Consider the following 16750-nt stretch of genomic DNA (forward strand, 5'->3'; position numbering starts at 1 on the left):
AAGCAATTGCTCCTATTCTTCTTGTTCATTCTTAATATTATCTTCCATGATAACATGGTCTGGGAGGCAATGTTACTGAAGCTGAGAATACAGGGATTTCTTCTGGTAGTAACTATTATTTTAATGCACACTCCTTGATCCCAGATCATTCTTCCTTTCCCTGTGCTCTGGGGCAATGTCACACACTGAGGGGCAGGTGTCATTAATCAGCATTGCTCCTGCACTTACCTGAGCAAACCACACTGGCATCACTGTCGTGTGAGCACGGAGAGGCCCCCAGGGCAGTGACAGGGCAGTGCCACAAATGGGGTTCAGTCCCTTTACAGTGAAATGTCTCTGGCCAGACAGAGCCGGTTCCCTTCCCAAAGTGCCCTCCTCCTGGCACGGACACAGCGAATCCGCAGTCAAGCTGATGACAGAGAACGTTGGCATCTGATAGATCCCAGTGCGAGTCACAGAGGGTTCCCCAGGCACCATGCACCTGGATCTCCACCCTCCCGGAGCAGGCTGTGCTGCCGTTCACCAGCCGGAACCCTGTGTACCCTGGGGAGAAGGGAGATGGGTTTACAGAGGGAGCTTTGGAACTAATTTATACCAAATACATAGGAATGGGAAGATAGGGGGGACTGATCCCTTTATTATCTTGGATTATATGGCTTTTAACAGAAACTGATGCCACCCTAGTGTCTCAACTCGCTATAGAGTAAGATTGTTGTATTGCTGTACCCTAATCTAGAATACGCATGCTTGGGATTTAGAGACATCACATTCAATTCTTACATGAGCATATGACACTGGCATCATCCGCATGTGAGCACGTCTGATTCCCATGTGCTATCTTGTGACAGTATGCCAGGTGTGACTCATTCCCTGCACAATGGAATTCCTCAGTCAAGATCAGCCCATGTCCTTCTCCAAAGTGAGCTCCTCCCGGGATAGACTGAACTGTTCCACACTCTAATTCATTACAGATAACACTGGCAGCTTTGAGATCAAAGTGTGCATCACAGAGTGTCGCCCATGTTTCGCCATGTCTTACTTCCACACGTCCTGAGCAGGGACTATCTCCTTCAGACAGCCGGGGCTTTGAATAGCCTAGAGAGACAATCAATCCATCAATGCATGTTACACTTATACTCCATACACTCCACTACACTTTTAAGTAGGTTGAGATGTTTTTCAAACTTTTTTATAGCAATGTTAATATATCATGAACATAAGAACAGCCATATTGGGTTTGACCAAAGATTCATCTAGGCCAGTGTCCTGTCTTCTGTCATTGGCCAATGCCAGATGTCCCAGATGGAATTAACAGAACAGATGATCATGAAGTGATCCCTCACCTGTCATCATTTCCAGCTTCTGACAGAGCTTAAGGACACCATTCCTACCCATCCTAGCTAATAGCCCCTGCTGAACCGCTCCTCCATGAACTTATCAAACTATCAAACTCTTTTTTGAATCCTTTCAATATCTTGCCCTTCATAACATCGTATACCAATGAGATCCACAGTCTGACTCTGTGTTGTATGAAGAAATACTTCATTTTAAACCTGCTGCCTATTAATTTTATTTGATGGCCTCTAGTTCTCATGTTATGAAAAGGAGTAAATAACACTTCCTTATTTATTTTGCCCATACCATTCATGATTTTGGAGACCTCAATCATATCTCCCTAAGTATCTTTTTGAAGCTGAAAAGTCTCAGTCTTATCTCTCCTCATATGGCAGCTGTTCCAAACCCCTAATCATTCTAGTTGCACCTTTCTTGAACCTTTTCCAATGCTTTTTTTTTTTGTGATGGGGCCACCACATCTGCACAAGTGTTCAAGATGTAGGCATAACATGGATTTATAAAGCAGCATTAAAATATGTTGTTTTACTATCTATTCATTTCCTAAAGATTCCAAACATGCTCTTTGATTTTTACTGTTTCTGCCCTCTGAATGGATATTTTCAAAGAACTATCCACACTAATTCCAAGATCTTTCTTGACTGGTAACAGCTAATTTAGAATCCATCATTTTGTATATATAATTAGGATTATGTGTTCCCATGTGCATTACTTTGCATAGATCAACATTATATTTTACCTGCCATTTTATTGCACAGTCACTCAGTTTTGTGACATCTTTTTGAAACTCTTCTCAGTCTGCCAGAGACTTAACAATCTTGACTAGTTTTGCATTTTTTACCATCTCACTGTTTACCTGTTTTCTCCATATCATTTAGAAATATGTTGAATAGAACAGTACAGATCCCTGGGGAACACCACAATTTACCTCTCTCCATCCTGAAAGCTGGCATCTATTCTTACCTTTTGTTTCCTAGTTTTTAAACCAACACCAGTCCATGAGAGGACTTTCCCTCTTAACCCATGAAAGCCTACTTTACTGAAGAGCCTTTACTGAGGGACCTTGTCAAAGGCTTTCTGAAAATCCAAGGACACTCTATCCACTGGATACCCTTTGTCCACATGCTTGTTGACCCACTCAAAGAGTTCTAGTAGATTAATGAGGCAGACTTTCCCTTTGCAAAAAACCTGTTGACTCTTCTTCAACAAATTATGTTTATCTATTTGTCTGATAATTATATTTTTTTACTATAGTTTTAACCATTTTCCCCAGTACTGAACTCAGTCTTACTGTCCTGTATTTGTTGGAATCCCCTCTGGAGCCCTTTTTTAACAAATGTCAGCACATTGACTATATCCTCCAGTCATTTGGTACAGAAGCTGATGTAAATTATAGTTTACAGACTACAATCTGTAGCTCTGCAATTTTCACATTTGAGTTCCTTCAGAACTCTTGGGTGATTGCCCAATGGCCCTGGTGACTTAGAACTGTTTAATTTATCTATTTGTTCAAAAACCTCCTCTCATGACACCTCATTCTGGAACATTTTTTAAAGCTTTCTCAGCTAAAAAAGAATGGCTCAGATTTGGGAATCTCCCTCACATCCTTATCTGTGAAGAGTGATTCAAAGATTTCATTTATTTTTTCTGTAGTGACCTTATTATCAGTGAGTGTTCCTTTGGCATCTCAATCCTTCAATTGCCCCATTGACTGTTTATGTATTTTAAAAGAAAGGTTAATGATTACTTATTGAATCTTTGGCGATGTGTTCTTCAAATTCATTTTGGCCTTACAAATTATATTTTCGTATATGGAGATAGCAATGACTGCATTAAAAATGCAATGCCTGCAATCAAATATATATGGAGCTTTGTGCCACTGAATGCTACAGTCAGTATTTTAACTAAGCGTGAAGGATGTGTGAAAAGCAAATCTTCATACAATAATGCAAGCCTGTTTGCTTGTTGTGTTGTCTGCTATAGAATTACTAAGGGTATGTGCACACTTCAAGAAGAGGTATATTCTTAGTTCAGTTTAACTAACTCAGTTTATATAGCAGTGAGAACAGCACAGTCAGTTTTTACCTCAGGGCATGTTTATACTACAAATGATGCATCAGCACAATTGCACTAATGCAGTGCTTTGATGAAGATGCTGTGAGCCAAAGGGAGAGAGCTTTTAGTTACCCCTTTTTCATGAGAGACAGCAGTTATATCTCCAGGCAAAACTATCCAGTCAACATAGCACCGCCTACATAGAGGCTTACGGTCAGTATAATTAGGTCTCTTGATAGTGTGGATTTTTCACATCTCTTAGGACATAGCGTAGACCTGGCCTCACATTAGCCATTCAAATCAAAGCTAAGGCAGCCTGGGATGAGGGTTGAATCACCCGGGTAGTTTTTTTCCCCACAAGAAACAAGATAATGGCTTTAGATAACACATTCAGATCAATACACAGTGCAGGTGAAAACAACTTTGAACTTTTTAACTCTGTTCATGCTGCAATCAGCTCCTTGGCTTGGCAGGACTTAGAGTGAAGAAGGGGGCTTTCAAACAGATAAAAAGAATGTCCCTGATAAGCAGGAGGCTGTGGTTAAGTTAGAACATAAGAACGGTCATACTGGGTCAGACCAAAGGTCCATCTAGTGAACAAAAACTTCCTTTTGTTTGTTTTAAACCTGCTGCCTAGTAATTTCATTTGGTGATCACTAGTTCTTATATTGTGGGAATAAGTAAATAACTTTTCCTTGTTCACTTTTGTCACACCACGCATGATTTTGTAGACTTCTATCATATTCCCCTTTAGTCTCCTCTTTTATAAGCTGAAAAGTCCAAGTCTTTTTAATCTCTCTTCATATGGGATCCATTCCAAACCCCTAATAATATTTGTTGCCCTTTTCTGAACCTTTTCCAATGCCAATATATCTTTTTTTGAGATGGGGCAACCACATCTGCATGCAGTTTTCAAGATGTGGGCGTACCATGGTTTTATATAGAGGCAACAAGATATTCTCTGTCTTATTCTCTATCCCTTTTCTAATGACTCCTAATATTCTATTTGCTTTTTTGACTGCTGCTGCACACTGTGTGGATGTTTTCAGAGAATTATCCACAATGACTCCAATATCTCTCTTGAGAAGTTGTAGCCAAATTAGACCCCATCATACTGTATGTATAGTTGGGATTATGTTTTACATTTATCAACATTAAATTTCATTTGCCATTTTGTTATTCAATCACTTAGTTTGGTGAGATCTTTTTGAAGCTCTTCACAGTCTGCTCTGGTTTTAACTATCTTGAGCAGTTTGGTATCATCTGCAAATTTTGCCACCTCACTGTTTACCTCTTTCTCTAGATCATTTATAAATAAGTTGAATAGGATGAGTCCCAGGAGAGACCCCACTAGTTACATCTCTCCAATCAGAAAACTTGCCATTTATTCCTACCATTTATTTCCTGTATTTTAACGAGTTATCAGTCCACAAAAGGACCTTCCTTCTTAATCCCACAACAACTTATTTTACTTCCGAGCCTTTGGTGAGGGACCTTGTCAAACGCTTTCTGGAAATCTAAGTATATTGCATCCACTGGATCCCCCTGGTCCAAATATATGTTGACCCCCTCAAAGAACTCTAGCAGTTTAAACTTAAACAACAAATGGTCTGGTAGCACTTTATAAACTAACAAAACTGTTATCATAAGCTTTCTTGGGCACAGCCCACTTCTTTAGATGACCCGAAGTATGAGTTTAGTATGTGCAGACCCAAAATAAATATGGGAGAAGGGAGAAGGGGATGGAAAAAAAGGAAGGGGGCAAGGAAACAAGGAGCAGAGGGTATGAAAATATAAAAGAGAAAAACAAATAGGCAGAATTGGTAACCTATAAGCACCTAAAGATTGGATAGTTAAAAGAAGCAGATAAGGATCATAGGATAGCTAGCAGGTAGGAAGGATACTAATGCAAGAATCTACACAGACAAAAAGCTGGTGGCACCTTCACTGAATGTTAGGTTGATAATGTCCCAGCCATCCGTTATCTCGATTTTCCTTCCCTCCTCTTCCTTGTCCCCTATTTATTTTGGGTCTGAACATCCTAAACTCATCTGAAGAAGTGGGCTGTGTGCACGAAAGCTCATGCTACCATCTACATGTTTTGTTAGTCTATAAAAGTGCTACCAGACCATTTGTTATTTTTTACGTTTCTCCTGCCCCTTGAACCTTTCTAGCAGATTTGTAAGGCATAATTTCCCTTTACAGAAAACATGTTGATTATCCTCAACACATTATATTCATCCATATGTCTGACAATTTTATTCTTTACTATAGATTCAACTAATTTGCCCGGTACTGACGTTAGACTTTCCGATCTATAATTGCCAGGATCACCTCTAACGCCCTTTTTAAATATTGGTGTCACGTTAGCTATCTTCTAATCATTAGGTACGGAAGCTGATTTGAAGGATAGATTACAAACCACAGTTAATAGTTCCACAATTTACCATTTGAGTTCTGAAAGACTCGTGGGTGAATGCCATCTGGTCCCGGTGACTTGTTCCTGTTAAGTTTATCAATTTGTTGCAAAACCTCTTCTAATGGACACCTCAATCTGGGATAATTCCTCAGATTTGTCACCTAAAAAGAATGGCCCAGGTTGGGGAATCTCCCTAACATCCTCAGCCATGAAGACTGAAGCAAAGAATTAGTTTAGCTTCTCTGCTATAACTTTATCATCTGAGGGCTCCTTTAGCATATCGATCATCCAAAGGTTCCACTAGTTGTTTAGCTGGCTTTCTGCTTCTGATGTACTTAAAAAACATTACTGTTTGAGGTTTTGGCTAACTGTTCTTCAAACTCCTTTTTTGGCTTTTCTTATTATACTAGCCAATTAGCCTGTCATAAAACGGGATTTTCAGGTCTTTTCTCCTGAGCTGTCTCACTCTCTCTCTCTCTCTTCCTACTGCCTTCCCCCCTCTCTCTCAGCTCTCCTCTGCCTCCTGCCTCTCTCTCTGTCTCTTTCTTTCTCTTCTCCCCCTCCTGCCTCTCACTCTCCCTTTCTCTTCTTCTCCTCCTCCTGCCTCTCTCTCTCCCCACCCCCCTTCCCCTTCCCTCCCGCCATGGCGCTCGGCTGAGTGCTGCCGGCTCAGCCGGGCTGCTGCGAGGGAGGGGGGCGGGGCAGTGATGTACATGGCTGGGGCTGGGGCCGGGGCCGTGTACATCACCGCCCTCCCTTCCCCTTCCACTCCGGGGGAGCCCAAACAGCCCCTTGTGCTGCTGGCTCCCCCGGCGGCCCGGCTGAGGGGCACAGCGGGAGGGGAAGGGGGGCGGTGACATACACGGGCCCACCCCCTGGCTGTGTACGTCACCGCCCTGTCCCCTTCCGCTCCTCCGTGGTGGCTCGGCTGAGTGTTGCACACCTAGCCGGGCCGCCACAGGGGAGGAGGGCGGGGCAGTGACGTACAAGGCCAGGAGGTAGGGCTGTCTACATCACCGCCCCCCCCCCCCGCGGTGGCCCAGATGAGGGGCGCACCACTCAGCGCCACGGCAGGAGGAGGAAGGGGGGGCGGTGACGTACACAGCCCCACCCCCTGGCCATGTACATCACCGCCCCACCCCCCTTCCTGTCCCACTGGACCCACCTGAGCGGTGCTCAGCTGGGCCCCGGTAGGGGAGCAAGCGGTGGCAAGCGCCCTGTGGCTGCACCCCCCCTTGCCAGGTCTGTTTCCTACCCCCCTCCTCCCATCCAGCCCCACAGCCCCCGATACCCCCCAGCTCTGCTTCCCACCCCCTCTTCCTGCCGGCCAGCCCCACTGCCCCCCCCAGATGCCCTCCCACCAGCACTGTTTCCCTCCCCCTTCCTCCGGGGCCCCCCATCTTCCCCTACAGCCCCCGACCCCCCCTCCAGCTCTGCTTCCCACCCCCCTTGCAGCCAGCCCTCCCCCTTCCCCTCCCTGCGTGGCACTTCACCCCACCCCCTTTCCCCTCCCTGCCCCTCCGTGGCGCACTGCACTGCTCCCAGCTGGGCGGCACTCCCGCCGGGCCCTGGCAGGGGAGCAAGCGGTGGCAAGCGACCCTTTGGGGTCCGCGCTCCCCATGCGTTGGGAGCGCGGACCCCAAAAGGCCGCTTGCCGCCCCAGCCCGCTGAGTGGCACTCCTGCTGGGGGCCAGCTGAGCGGCGCTGCACTGCTCAGCTGGGTCCCGGTGGGGGAGCAAGTGGAAGTGCCACTCAGCGGGCCAGGGCGGCAAGCGGAATCCGGCAGGAGCGCCGCTCAGCTGGGAGCAGCGCAGTGTGCCACGGAGGGGGAGGGGAAAGGGGGTGGGGCGAGGTGGGACTCAGCTGAGCAGCGCAACGCCAGCGCCGCTTAGCTGGCCCTCGGCGGGAGCGCCACTCAACAGGACGCAGGGCGGCCCTTGCTCCCCCTGCCAGGACACAGCTGAGCGGCGCAGCATTCGGCCAAACTGCCAGGGAGGGAGGGGAAGGGGGGCGGAGCGCTGCTGTACATGGCTAGGAGGCATAGCTGTGTACGTCGGCATCAGTGTCAGCGTTACAGACGCACAGACACTGGGCTACTATATATATGATTTTTACACTTAATTTGACAAAATTCATGGTCCTTTCTATTTTCCTCACTAGGAAAAGGTAACTTTCCTCACTTTTGAAAAGGTAACTTTTTATCTATTACTGCTTCTTTTACCTGGTTAAGCCACGGTGGCACTTTTTTTGGTTCACTTACGGTGTTTTTTAATTTGAGGTATATATTTAAGTTGGGCCTCTATTATGGTGTCTTAGAAAAGTTTCCATGCATCTTGCAGAGATTTTACTATTGTCACTGTACCTTTTAATTTTTGTTTAGCTAACTTCCTCATTTTTGTGTAGTTCCCCTTTCTGTAATTAAATGCCACAGTGTTGGGCTGCTGAAGTGTTTTTCCCACCACAGGGATGTTAAATTTTATTACATTATAGTCACTATTTCCAAGTGGTCCAGTTATATTTACCTTTTGAACCAGATCCTGCACTCCACTTAGGACTAAATAAAGAATAGCTTCTCCCCTTGTGGATTCCAGAACCAGCTGCTCCAATAAGCAGTCACTTTAATGTATCAAGAAATTTTATCTCTGCATCCTGTCCTGAGGTGACATGTACCCAGTCAATATGGGGATAGTTGAAATCCCCCATTATGACGGAGTTTTTAAATTTGATAGCCTCTCTAATCTCCCTTAGTATTTCATAGTCACTACCGCTGTCCTGATCAGGTGGTCAGCAATATTCTTATTATTGGAGCATGGAATTACTATCCACAGAGAGTCTATGGAACATTTGGGCTCATTTAAGATTTTTACTTCATTTGATTCTACATTTTCTTTCATGTACAGTGCCACTTCCCCACCAGCATGACCTGCTCTGTCCTTCCAATATACTTTGAACCCTGGTATGACCGAGTCCCACTGATTGTCCTCATTCCACCAAGTTTCTGTGATGCCTATTATATCAATAGCCTCCTTTAAAACTAGGCACTCCAGTTCACCCATTTTACTAAATTTACGTCTAGTGTTTGTGTTTAAGAACTTTAATTTGTCGCTATTTATCTGTCTGCCATTTCCCGATGTGTTACTCTTTTTCATTTGATTGTGCCTCATTTGATCCGACCCATACATCCCTCCTCTCCTCCTGACTAGAACATAGAGCATCTCTATTAATAGAACCTCCCCCAATAGATGTCTCTGTCTGATCCATGTGCTCCTCCACACCTGTTAGCTTTCTCCCAGTGATTAGTTTAAAACCTGCTCTATGACCTTTTTAATGTTAAGTGCCAGCAGTCTGGTTCCATTTTGATTTAGCTGGAGCCCATCCTTCCTGTATAGGCTCCCCCTATCCCAAACGCTTCCCCATTGAGACTCTGAAGCTCTGCCTGTCTACCTGTCCTGTGTGTGTAACTGGAAGCACTTCAGACAACTCCACCATAGAGATCCTGGATTTCAGTCTCTTTCCTAGTAGCTTAAATTTGGCCTCCAGAACCTCTCTTCTACCCTCCCCTATGTTATTGGTATCTACATATACCACGACCACTGGCTCCTCCCCAGCACTACACATAAGTCTATCTAGATGCCTCAAGAGAGCTGCATCCTTTGCACAAGGCAGGAAAGTCACCATAAAGCTCTCCCCATCATCACAAAGTCAGCTATCTATGTTTCTAATTATCAAATCCCCCATTACTAACACCTGCCTTTTCCTAACGAGTGGAGTTCCCTCCCCCAGAGAGGTATCTTCAGTGTGAGAGGTATCCATGCATAATAACATAAGAACGGCCGTACTCGGTCAGACCAAAGGTCCATCTAGCCCAGTATCCTGTCTGCCGACAGTGGCCAACACCAGGTGCCCCAGAGAGGGTGGACCGAAGACAATGATCAAGTGATTGGTCCTCTGCCATCCTCTCCAGCCTCTGACAAACAAAGGCCAAGGACACCATTTTATCCCCTGGCTAATAACCTTTTATGGACCTAGCCTCCATGAAATTATCAAGCTTCTCTTTAAACTCTGTTATAGTCCTAGCCTTCACAGCCTCCTCTGGCAAGGAGTTCCACAGGTTGACTACACGCTGTGTGAAGAAGAACTTTCTTTTATTAGTTTTAAACCTGCTACCGATTAATTTCATTTGGTGTCCTCTAGTTCTTCTATTTAGGGAACTAATAAATAAATTTTCTTTATCGGCCCTCTCCACACCACTCATGATTTTATATACCTCTATCATATTCCCCCTCAGTCTCCTCTTTTCTAAACTGAAAAGTCCCAGTCTCTTTAACCTCTCCTCATATGGGACCCATTCCAAACCCCTAATCATTTTAGTTGACCTTTTCTGAACCCTTTCCAAGGCCAAAATTCTTTTTTGAGGTGAGAAGACCACATCTGTACACGGTATTCAAGATGTGGGCGTACCATAGTTTTATACAGGGGCAGTAAGATATTCTGGGTCTTATTTTCTATCCCTTTCTTAATAATTCCTAGCATCCTATTTGCCTTTTTGACCGCCGCTGCACACTGTGTGGAAGTTTTCAGAGAACTGTCCACAATAACTCCAAGATCTCTTTCCTGATTTGTCGTAGCCAAATTAGCTCCCATCATACTGTACGTATAATTGGGGTTATTTTTCCCGATGTGCATTACTTTACACTTATCCACATTAAATTTCATTTGCCATTTTGTTGCCCAATCACTCAGTTTGGTGAGATCTTCTTGGTGTCCCTCACAGTCTGCTTCTGTCTCGACTATCCTAAACAGTTTGGTATCATCTGCAAACTTTACCACTTCACTGCTTACCCCTTTATCCAGATCATTTATGAATAAGTTGAAAAGGACTGGTCCCAGGACAGACCCTTGGGGGACACCACTAGTTACCCCTCTCTATTCTGAAAATTTACCATTTATTCCTACCCTTTGTTTCCTGTCTTTTAACCAGTTCTCAATCCATGAAAGGACCTTTCCTCTTATCCCATGGCCATGTAATTTACACAAGAGCCTTTGGTGAGGGACCTTGTCAAAGGCTTTCTGAAAATCAAAGCATACTATATCTACTGAATCCCCCTGGTCCGCATGTTTGTTAATCCCTTCAAAGAACTCTAATAGATTAGTAAGACAGGATTTCCCTTTACAGAAACCATGTTGACTTTTGTCCAACAAGTTATGTTCTTCTACATGCTTCACAATTTTATTCTTTACTATTGTTTCGGCTAATTTGCTCGGTACTGAAGTTAGACTTACCGGTCTGTAGTTGCCCAGATCGCCTCTAGAGCCCTTTTTAAATATTGGTGTCATGTTGGCTACCTTCCAGTCATTAGGTACGGAAGCCGATTTAAAGGATAGGTTACAAACCACAGATAATAGCTCAGCAATTTCCCATTTGAGTTCTTTTAGAACCCTTGGATGAATGCCATCCGGTCCCGGAGATTTGTTAACATTAAGTTTTTCTATTTGTTCCAAAACCTCCTCTAATGACACTTCAATCCAGGACAGTTCCTCAGATTCATCACCCACAAAGGACGGTGCTGATTTGGGAATCTCCCCAACGTCCTCAGCCATGAAGACTGAAGCAAAGAAATCACTTAGTTTCTCCACAATGGCTTTATCATCCTTGATTGCTCCTTTTATAGTTCGATCATCTAGGGGACCCACAGGTTTTTTAGCAGGCTTCCTGCTTCTAATGTACTTAAAAACATTTTGTTATTTCTTTTTGAGTTTTTGGCTAGCTGTTCCTCAAAATCTTTTTTTGCTTTTCTTTTTTTGCTTTTTTTTATCACATTTTTACACTTGATTTCACAGTGTTTATGTTCCTTTCTATTTATCTCACTAGGATTAGACTTCCACTTCTTAAAAGATACCTTTTTGTCCCTCACTGCTTCTTTTACATGGTGATTAAGCCACGGTGACTCTTTTTTAGGTCTCTTGCTATGTTTTTTAATTTGGGGTACACATTTAAGTTGGGCCTCTATTATGGTGTCTTTAAAAAGTTTCCATGCAGCTTGCAGGGATTTGGCTCTAGTCACTGTGCCTTTTAATTTCTGTTTAAGTAACCTCCTCATTTTTGTGTAATTCCCCTTTTTGAAATTAAATGCCAGGGTGCAGGACTGCTGAGGTGTTCTTCCCACCAGAGGAATGTTAAATGTTATTATATTATGGTCACTATTCCCAAGCAGTCCTGTAACGGTTATTTCCTGGACCTGATCCTGTGCTCCACTCAGGACTAAATCGAGAATTGCCTCTCCCCTTGTGGGTTCCTGCACCAGCCGCTCCAAGAAGCAGTCATCTAAGCCATTGAGAATTTTTATCTCCGCTTCTCTTCCTGAGGTGACATGTATCCAGTCAATATGGGGGTAATTAAAATCCCCCATTATTATAGAGTTCTTTATTTTGGTAGCCTCTTTAATCTCCCTCAGCATTTCAATGTCAGTATCGCTGTCCTGGTCAGGTGGTCGGTAATATATCCCTACTGCTAATTTCTTATTATTGGAACATGGAATTACTATCCATAGCGATTCTATTGAACATGTTGATTCACTTAATATTTTTATTTCATTTGATTCTACATTATCTTTCACATATAGTGCCACTCCGCCACCCACCTGGCCTGCTCTATCCTTTCGATATATTTTATATCCCGGTATGATTGTGTCCCACAGATTTTCTTCATTCCACCAGGTTTCAGTGATGCCTATTCTGTCAATCTCCTCATTTAATACTAGGTACTCTAGTTCACCCATCTTATTAGTCAGACTCCTAGCATTTGTGTAGAAGCACTTTAAAAATTTTCCGCTGCTTATTTGTCTGCCCTTCCCTGATGCATTGGATTCCTTTATATGCGGTTAAGTATCAGAGGGGTAGCCGAGTTAGTCTGAATCTGCAAAAGCGATGAGGAGTCCTGTGGCACCTTATAGACTAACTGAAGTGTAGGAGCATAAGCTTTCGTGGGCAAAGACCCACTTCGTCAGATGCATGTAGTGGAAATTTCCAGAGGCAGGTATAAATATGCAGGCCAGGATCAGGCTGGAGATGACGAGGTGGATCCAATCAAGGAGGATGAGGCCCACTTCTAGCAGCTGATCTGGAGGTGTGAATTCCAAGAGAGCAGAAGCTGCTCCTCAGACAGAGACCTACACCTACAAGATCTTCAACAAGCATTCTCTAAACTGCGATACCCACACGAGGAAGTGAGGAGACAGATCGACAGAGCCAGACGTGTACCCAGAAGCCTCCTGCTATGGGACAAGCCCAAGAAAGAAACCAACAGAACACCACTGGCCATCACCTACAGTCCCCAGCTAACACCTCTCCAACGCATCATTAGTGATCTACAACCCATCCTGGACAATGATCCCTCGCTTTCACAGGCCTTGGGAGGTAGGCCGGTCCTTGCCCACAGACAACCCGCCAACCTGAAGCATTGTCTCACCAGCAACTACACACCACACCATAATAACTCGAACTCAGGAACCAGTCCTTGCAACAAACCTTGGTGCCAACTCTGCCCACATATATACACCAGCAACACCATCACAGGACCTAACCAGATCAGCCATACTGTCACTGGTACATTCTCCTGCACATCTACCAACGTAATATATGCCATCATGTGCCAACAATGCCCCACTGCTATATACATCAGCCAAACTGGACATTCCCTACGTAAAAGAATCAATGGACACAAATCTGATATTAGGAATGGCAACATACAAAAACCTGTAGGGGAACACTTCAATCTTCCTGGACACACAATTGCAGATCTAAAAGTAGCCATCCTGCAGCAAAAAAACTTCAGGACCAGACTTCAAAGAGAAACTGCTGAGCTACAGTTCATCTTTAAGTTTGACACAATCAACTCTGGATTAAACAAAGACTGTGAATGGCTCGCTAACTACAAAAGCAGCTTCTGCTCTCTTGGAATTCACACCTCCAGATCAGCTGCTAGAAGTGGGCCTCATCCTCCTTGATTGGATCCACCTCCTCATCTCCAGCCTGATCCTGGCCTGCATATTTATACCTGCCTTTGGAAATTTCCACTACAGGCAGTCCCCGGGTTACGTACAAGATAGGGACTGTAGGTTTGTTCTTAAATTGAATCTGTATGTAAGTCGGAACTGGCATCCAGATTCAGCCGCTGCTGATCAGTTTCAACAGCGGCTGAATCTGGACGCCAGTTCCGACTTACATACAGATTCAACTTAAGAACCCCAGGCATCCCCAAGTCAGCTGCTGCTGAAACTGACCAGCATCTGATTCCAGGAAGCCTGGGGCAGGGGCTTCCTGTAGTCAGCCGCTGGTCAGTTTCAGCAGCGGCTGACTTGGGGACGCCTGGGGCAGAGCAGCTGGGGTGCTGCTGGGTTGGTCCAGTAGCGCCGCTCCTCGGCACTACTGGACCAACCCAGCAGCACCCCAGCTGCTCTGCCCCAGATGTCCTGATTCAGCCGCTGCTGAAACTGATCAGCAGCGGCTGAATCAGGACTCCTGGGGCAGAGGAGCTGGGGTGCTGCCGGGTTGGTCCAGTAGCGCCAAGAAGCGGTGCTGTGGGACCAACCGGCAGCGCCCCACCTGCTCTACCACAGGCCCGGGGCTTTGCTTCATGTCTCCCTGGTCTGCTGGGGGGGTGGGCGCACTAGCTGTGTCCCCCCCCAGCAGACCAGGGAGATGCTGAGCAAAGCGGCAGAGGACCTGGGCGGGACCGCGGCGCTGATCTGGAAGTGCCGCGATCCCGCCTGGGTCCTCCTGCACTTTGCTCAGCGTCTCCCTGGTCTGCAGACCAGGGAGATGCTGAGCAAAGCCGCGGAGGACCCAGGCGGGACCACGGCGCTTCCAGAGCAGCTTTTCTCGCCCCAGAGGATGTGAGCGGCGGGACCGGGCGTCTCACCGCTCCCGTCGTCCGGGGCGAGAAAATACCCGTTCGTAACTGCGGATCCAACGTAAGTAGGATCCGCGTAACTCGTGGACTGCCTGTACATGCATCTGATGAAGTGGGTCTTTGCCTACGAAAGCTTATGCTCCTACACTTCAGTTAGTCTATAAGGTGCCACAGGACTCCTCGTCGCTTTTTTATATGCGGTTGTTTGTCTGCTCTGGCCCATGGTTTGTCCTCTCTCCTCTTCTCTTTCTGACTACAGCTTAGAGAATCTCTATCAATGGATTCTCCTCTAAGAGAAGTCTCCCTCCGATTTACGTGCATCTCTGCATCAATCGGCTTTCCCCCATCTCTTAGTTTAAAAACTGCTCTACAGCCTTTTTAATGTTTAGTGCCAGCAGTCTGGTTCCACCCTGGTTTAGGTGGAGCCCATCCTTCCTGTATAGGCTCCCCCTCTCTCAAAAGTGTCCCCAGTTCCTAATAAATCCAAACCCTTCTTCCCTACACCGTCTCATCCACGCACTGAGACTCTGAAGCTCTGCCTGCCTACCTGGCCCTGCGTGTGGAACTGGAAGCATTTCCGAGAATGCCACCATAGAGGCCCTGGATTTCAGTTTCTTTCCTAGCAGCCTAACTTTGGCCTCCAGGAATGCTCTGTTCCCTTGAGACTTTCATCCTCCTTGAGAGCACTGGGGCTCTCAGACTGGAGGTTGGACAGTACTACACTGTCCCAGAAAGTCTCATCAGCATATCTCTCTACCTCCCTTAGCTCCTCCAGTTCAGCCACCATGGTCTCCAAAGCCCGAACTCGGTCTCTGAGGGTCAGGAGCTCCTTGCAACGTGGGCACACATACGCCACCCGCCCACAGGGCAGGTAATCATTCATGTTACACTCGACACAATAAACAGGATAGCCCCCACTCTGCTGCTGGGCTTCTGTCTCCATTTTTCTAATAAATAAGTTTAAGTATAAACTGGGATTCTTTTTAAACCTCTGGAATATAGATTATTATAAGAGTTATGTTTTAAAGAAGGTCAGAAGTCACTAGTGCCCTCTAACCTCCCTCTCCAAACTCCCTGTTCCTGTTCCTGTTCGCAAGCTCCCTGGTCCCTGAGTCACAGGCTTATATAGCTCTGGTAGCCCCTCCCCCTGACTGAGGCTCAGCCAATTAACAGAGGCTTCTAGATTTCAAACCTTTTAGAAGCTCCTTCAAACAAACAAACCAACCAACCAACCAAACAGACAAACCCAAGCTCAGCACACAGCAAATAACTCCCCCCCCTACACAAACACACACTCCAGACATCCACTTACCACAAGGGTCCCGTTTTTACTCCTCTTTTACCTAGAGAACTCCCTTTACAGAGAAGAGCACTCCTTCCCCCAAGTGTACACGGGGGGATGTTTTATTCTATTCTATTTATTTATTTAAGGCTAGCATGTATAGTGTCCCAGTTGCTTTCCAGATATTCCAGAAGGGAAGAGGGAGGGGATGCAGAGTCTGGGAACAGATTGTGACTTGGGGCAGGAGTGCAGAGGGGGCTGCAGAAATTTTGGCTTGTGACCTGGGACAGAAAGTTGGGCTGCAGAAGGACCTGGGATGCCAGGTGCAGGCTCTGACCAGGAGGCACTTATCTTACCAGCTCTAAACCAGCAACCCAGCAGGATGTGAAGGCAGCTTCTCTGCCTGCTGTACCACTGCATGCTGCTCAAATCAGCCAGCTATGGTGGCTAAGAGCAGGGCTGGCCCACAACATTTTGGCACCTGAGGCAGGGAGCTCAAATGATGCCCCCATACCCCCTCGCTTGGGCCAACACTTTGAAAGGTCTCAATTCTGCCTTCTTCCTGTTCTATTCTTCTCATGGGGCTGCTCTGCTACTTACATATTCACCAGCAGCAGACACAGTTTTCTACACTCTGGCTACGTCTACATTGGCCCCTTTTCCGGAAGGGGCATGTTAATTTCACGAGTCGTAATAGGGAAATCCGCGGGGGATTTAAATATCCCCCGCG

At 45.7% G+C, this 16750-nt stretch overlaps 1 protein-coding gene across 4 annotated transcripts in view; it reads right to left on the reverse strand.

The window, feature by feature from the left end:
• The window catches only part of LOC102448849 (scavenger receptor cysteine-rich domain-containing protein SCART1-like), a 122646-nt gene that overhangs the window by 35592 nt on the left and 70304 nt on the right, over nucleotides 1-16750 (reverse strand). For all 4 annotated transcript variants that reach the window (XM_075903288.1, XM_075903282.1, XM_075903264.1 and 1 more), the window contains 2 exons: nucleotides 781-1095; nucleotides 229-543 (listed from right to left, as the gene is read on the reverse strand). In XM_075903288.1, the coding sequence (XP_075759403.1) occupies nucleotides 229-543; nucleotides 781-1095 (630 nt within the window). The remainder of the gene's footprint in view (nucleotides 1-228; nucleotides 544-780; nucleotides 1096-16750) is intronic.

Source organism: Pelodiscus sinensis, chromosome 1 (genome assembly GCF_049634645.1).
Source record: "Pelodiscus sinensis isolate JC-2024 chromosome 1, ASM4963464v1, whole genome shotgun sequence".
NCBI classification, from domain to species: Eukaryota; Metazoa; Chordata; order Testudines; family Trionychidae; genus Pelodiscus; species Pelodiscus sinensis.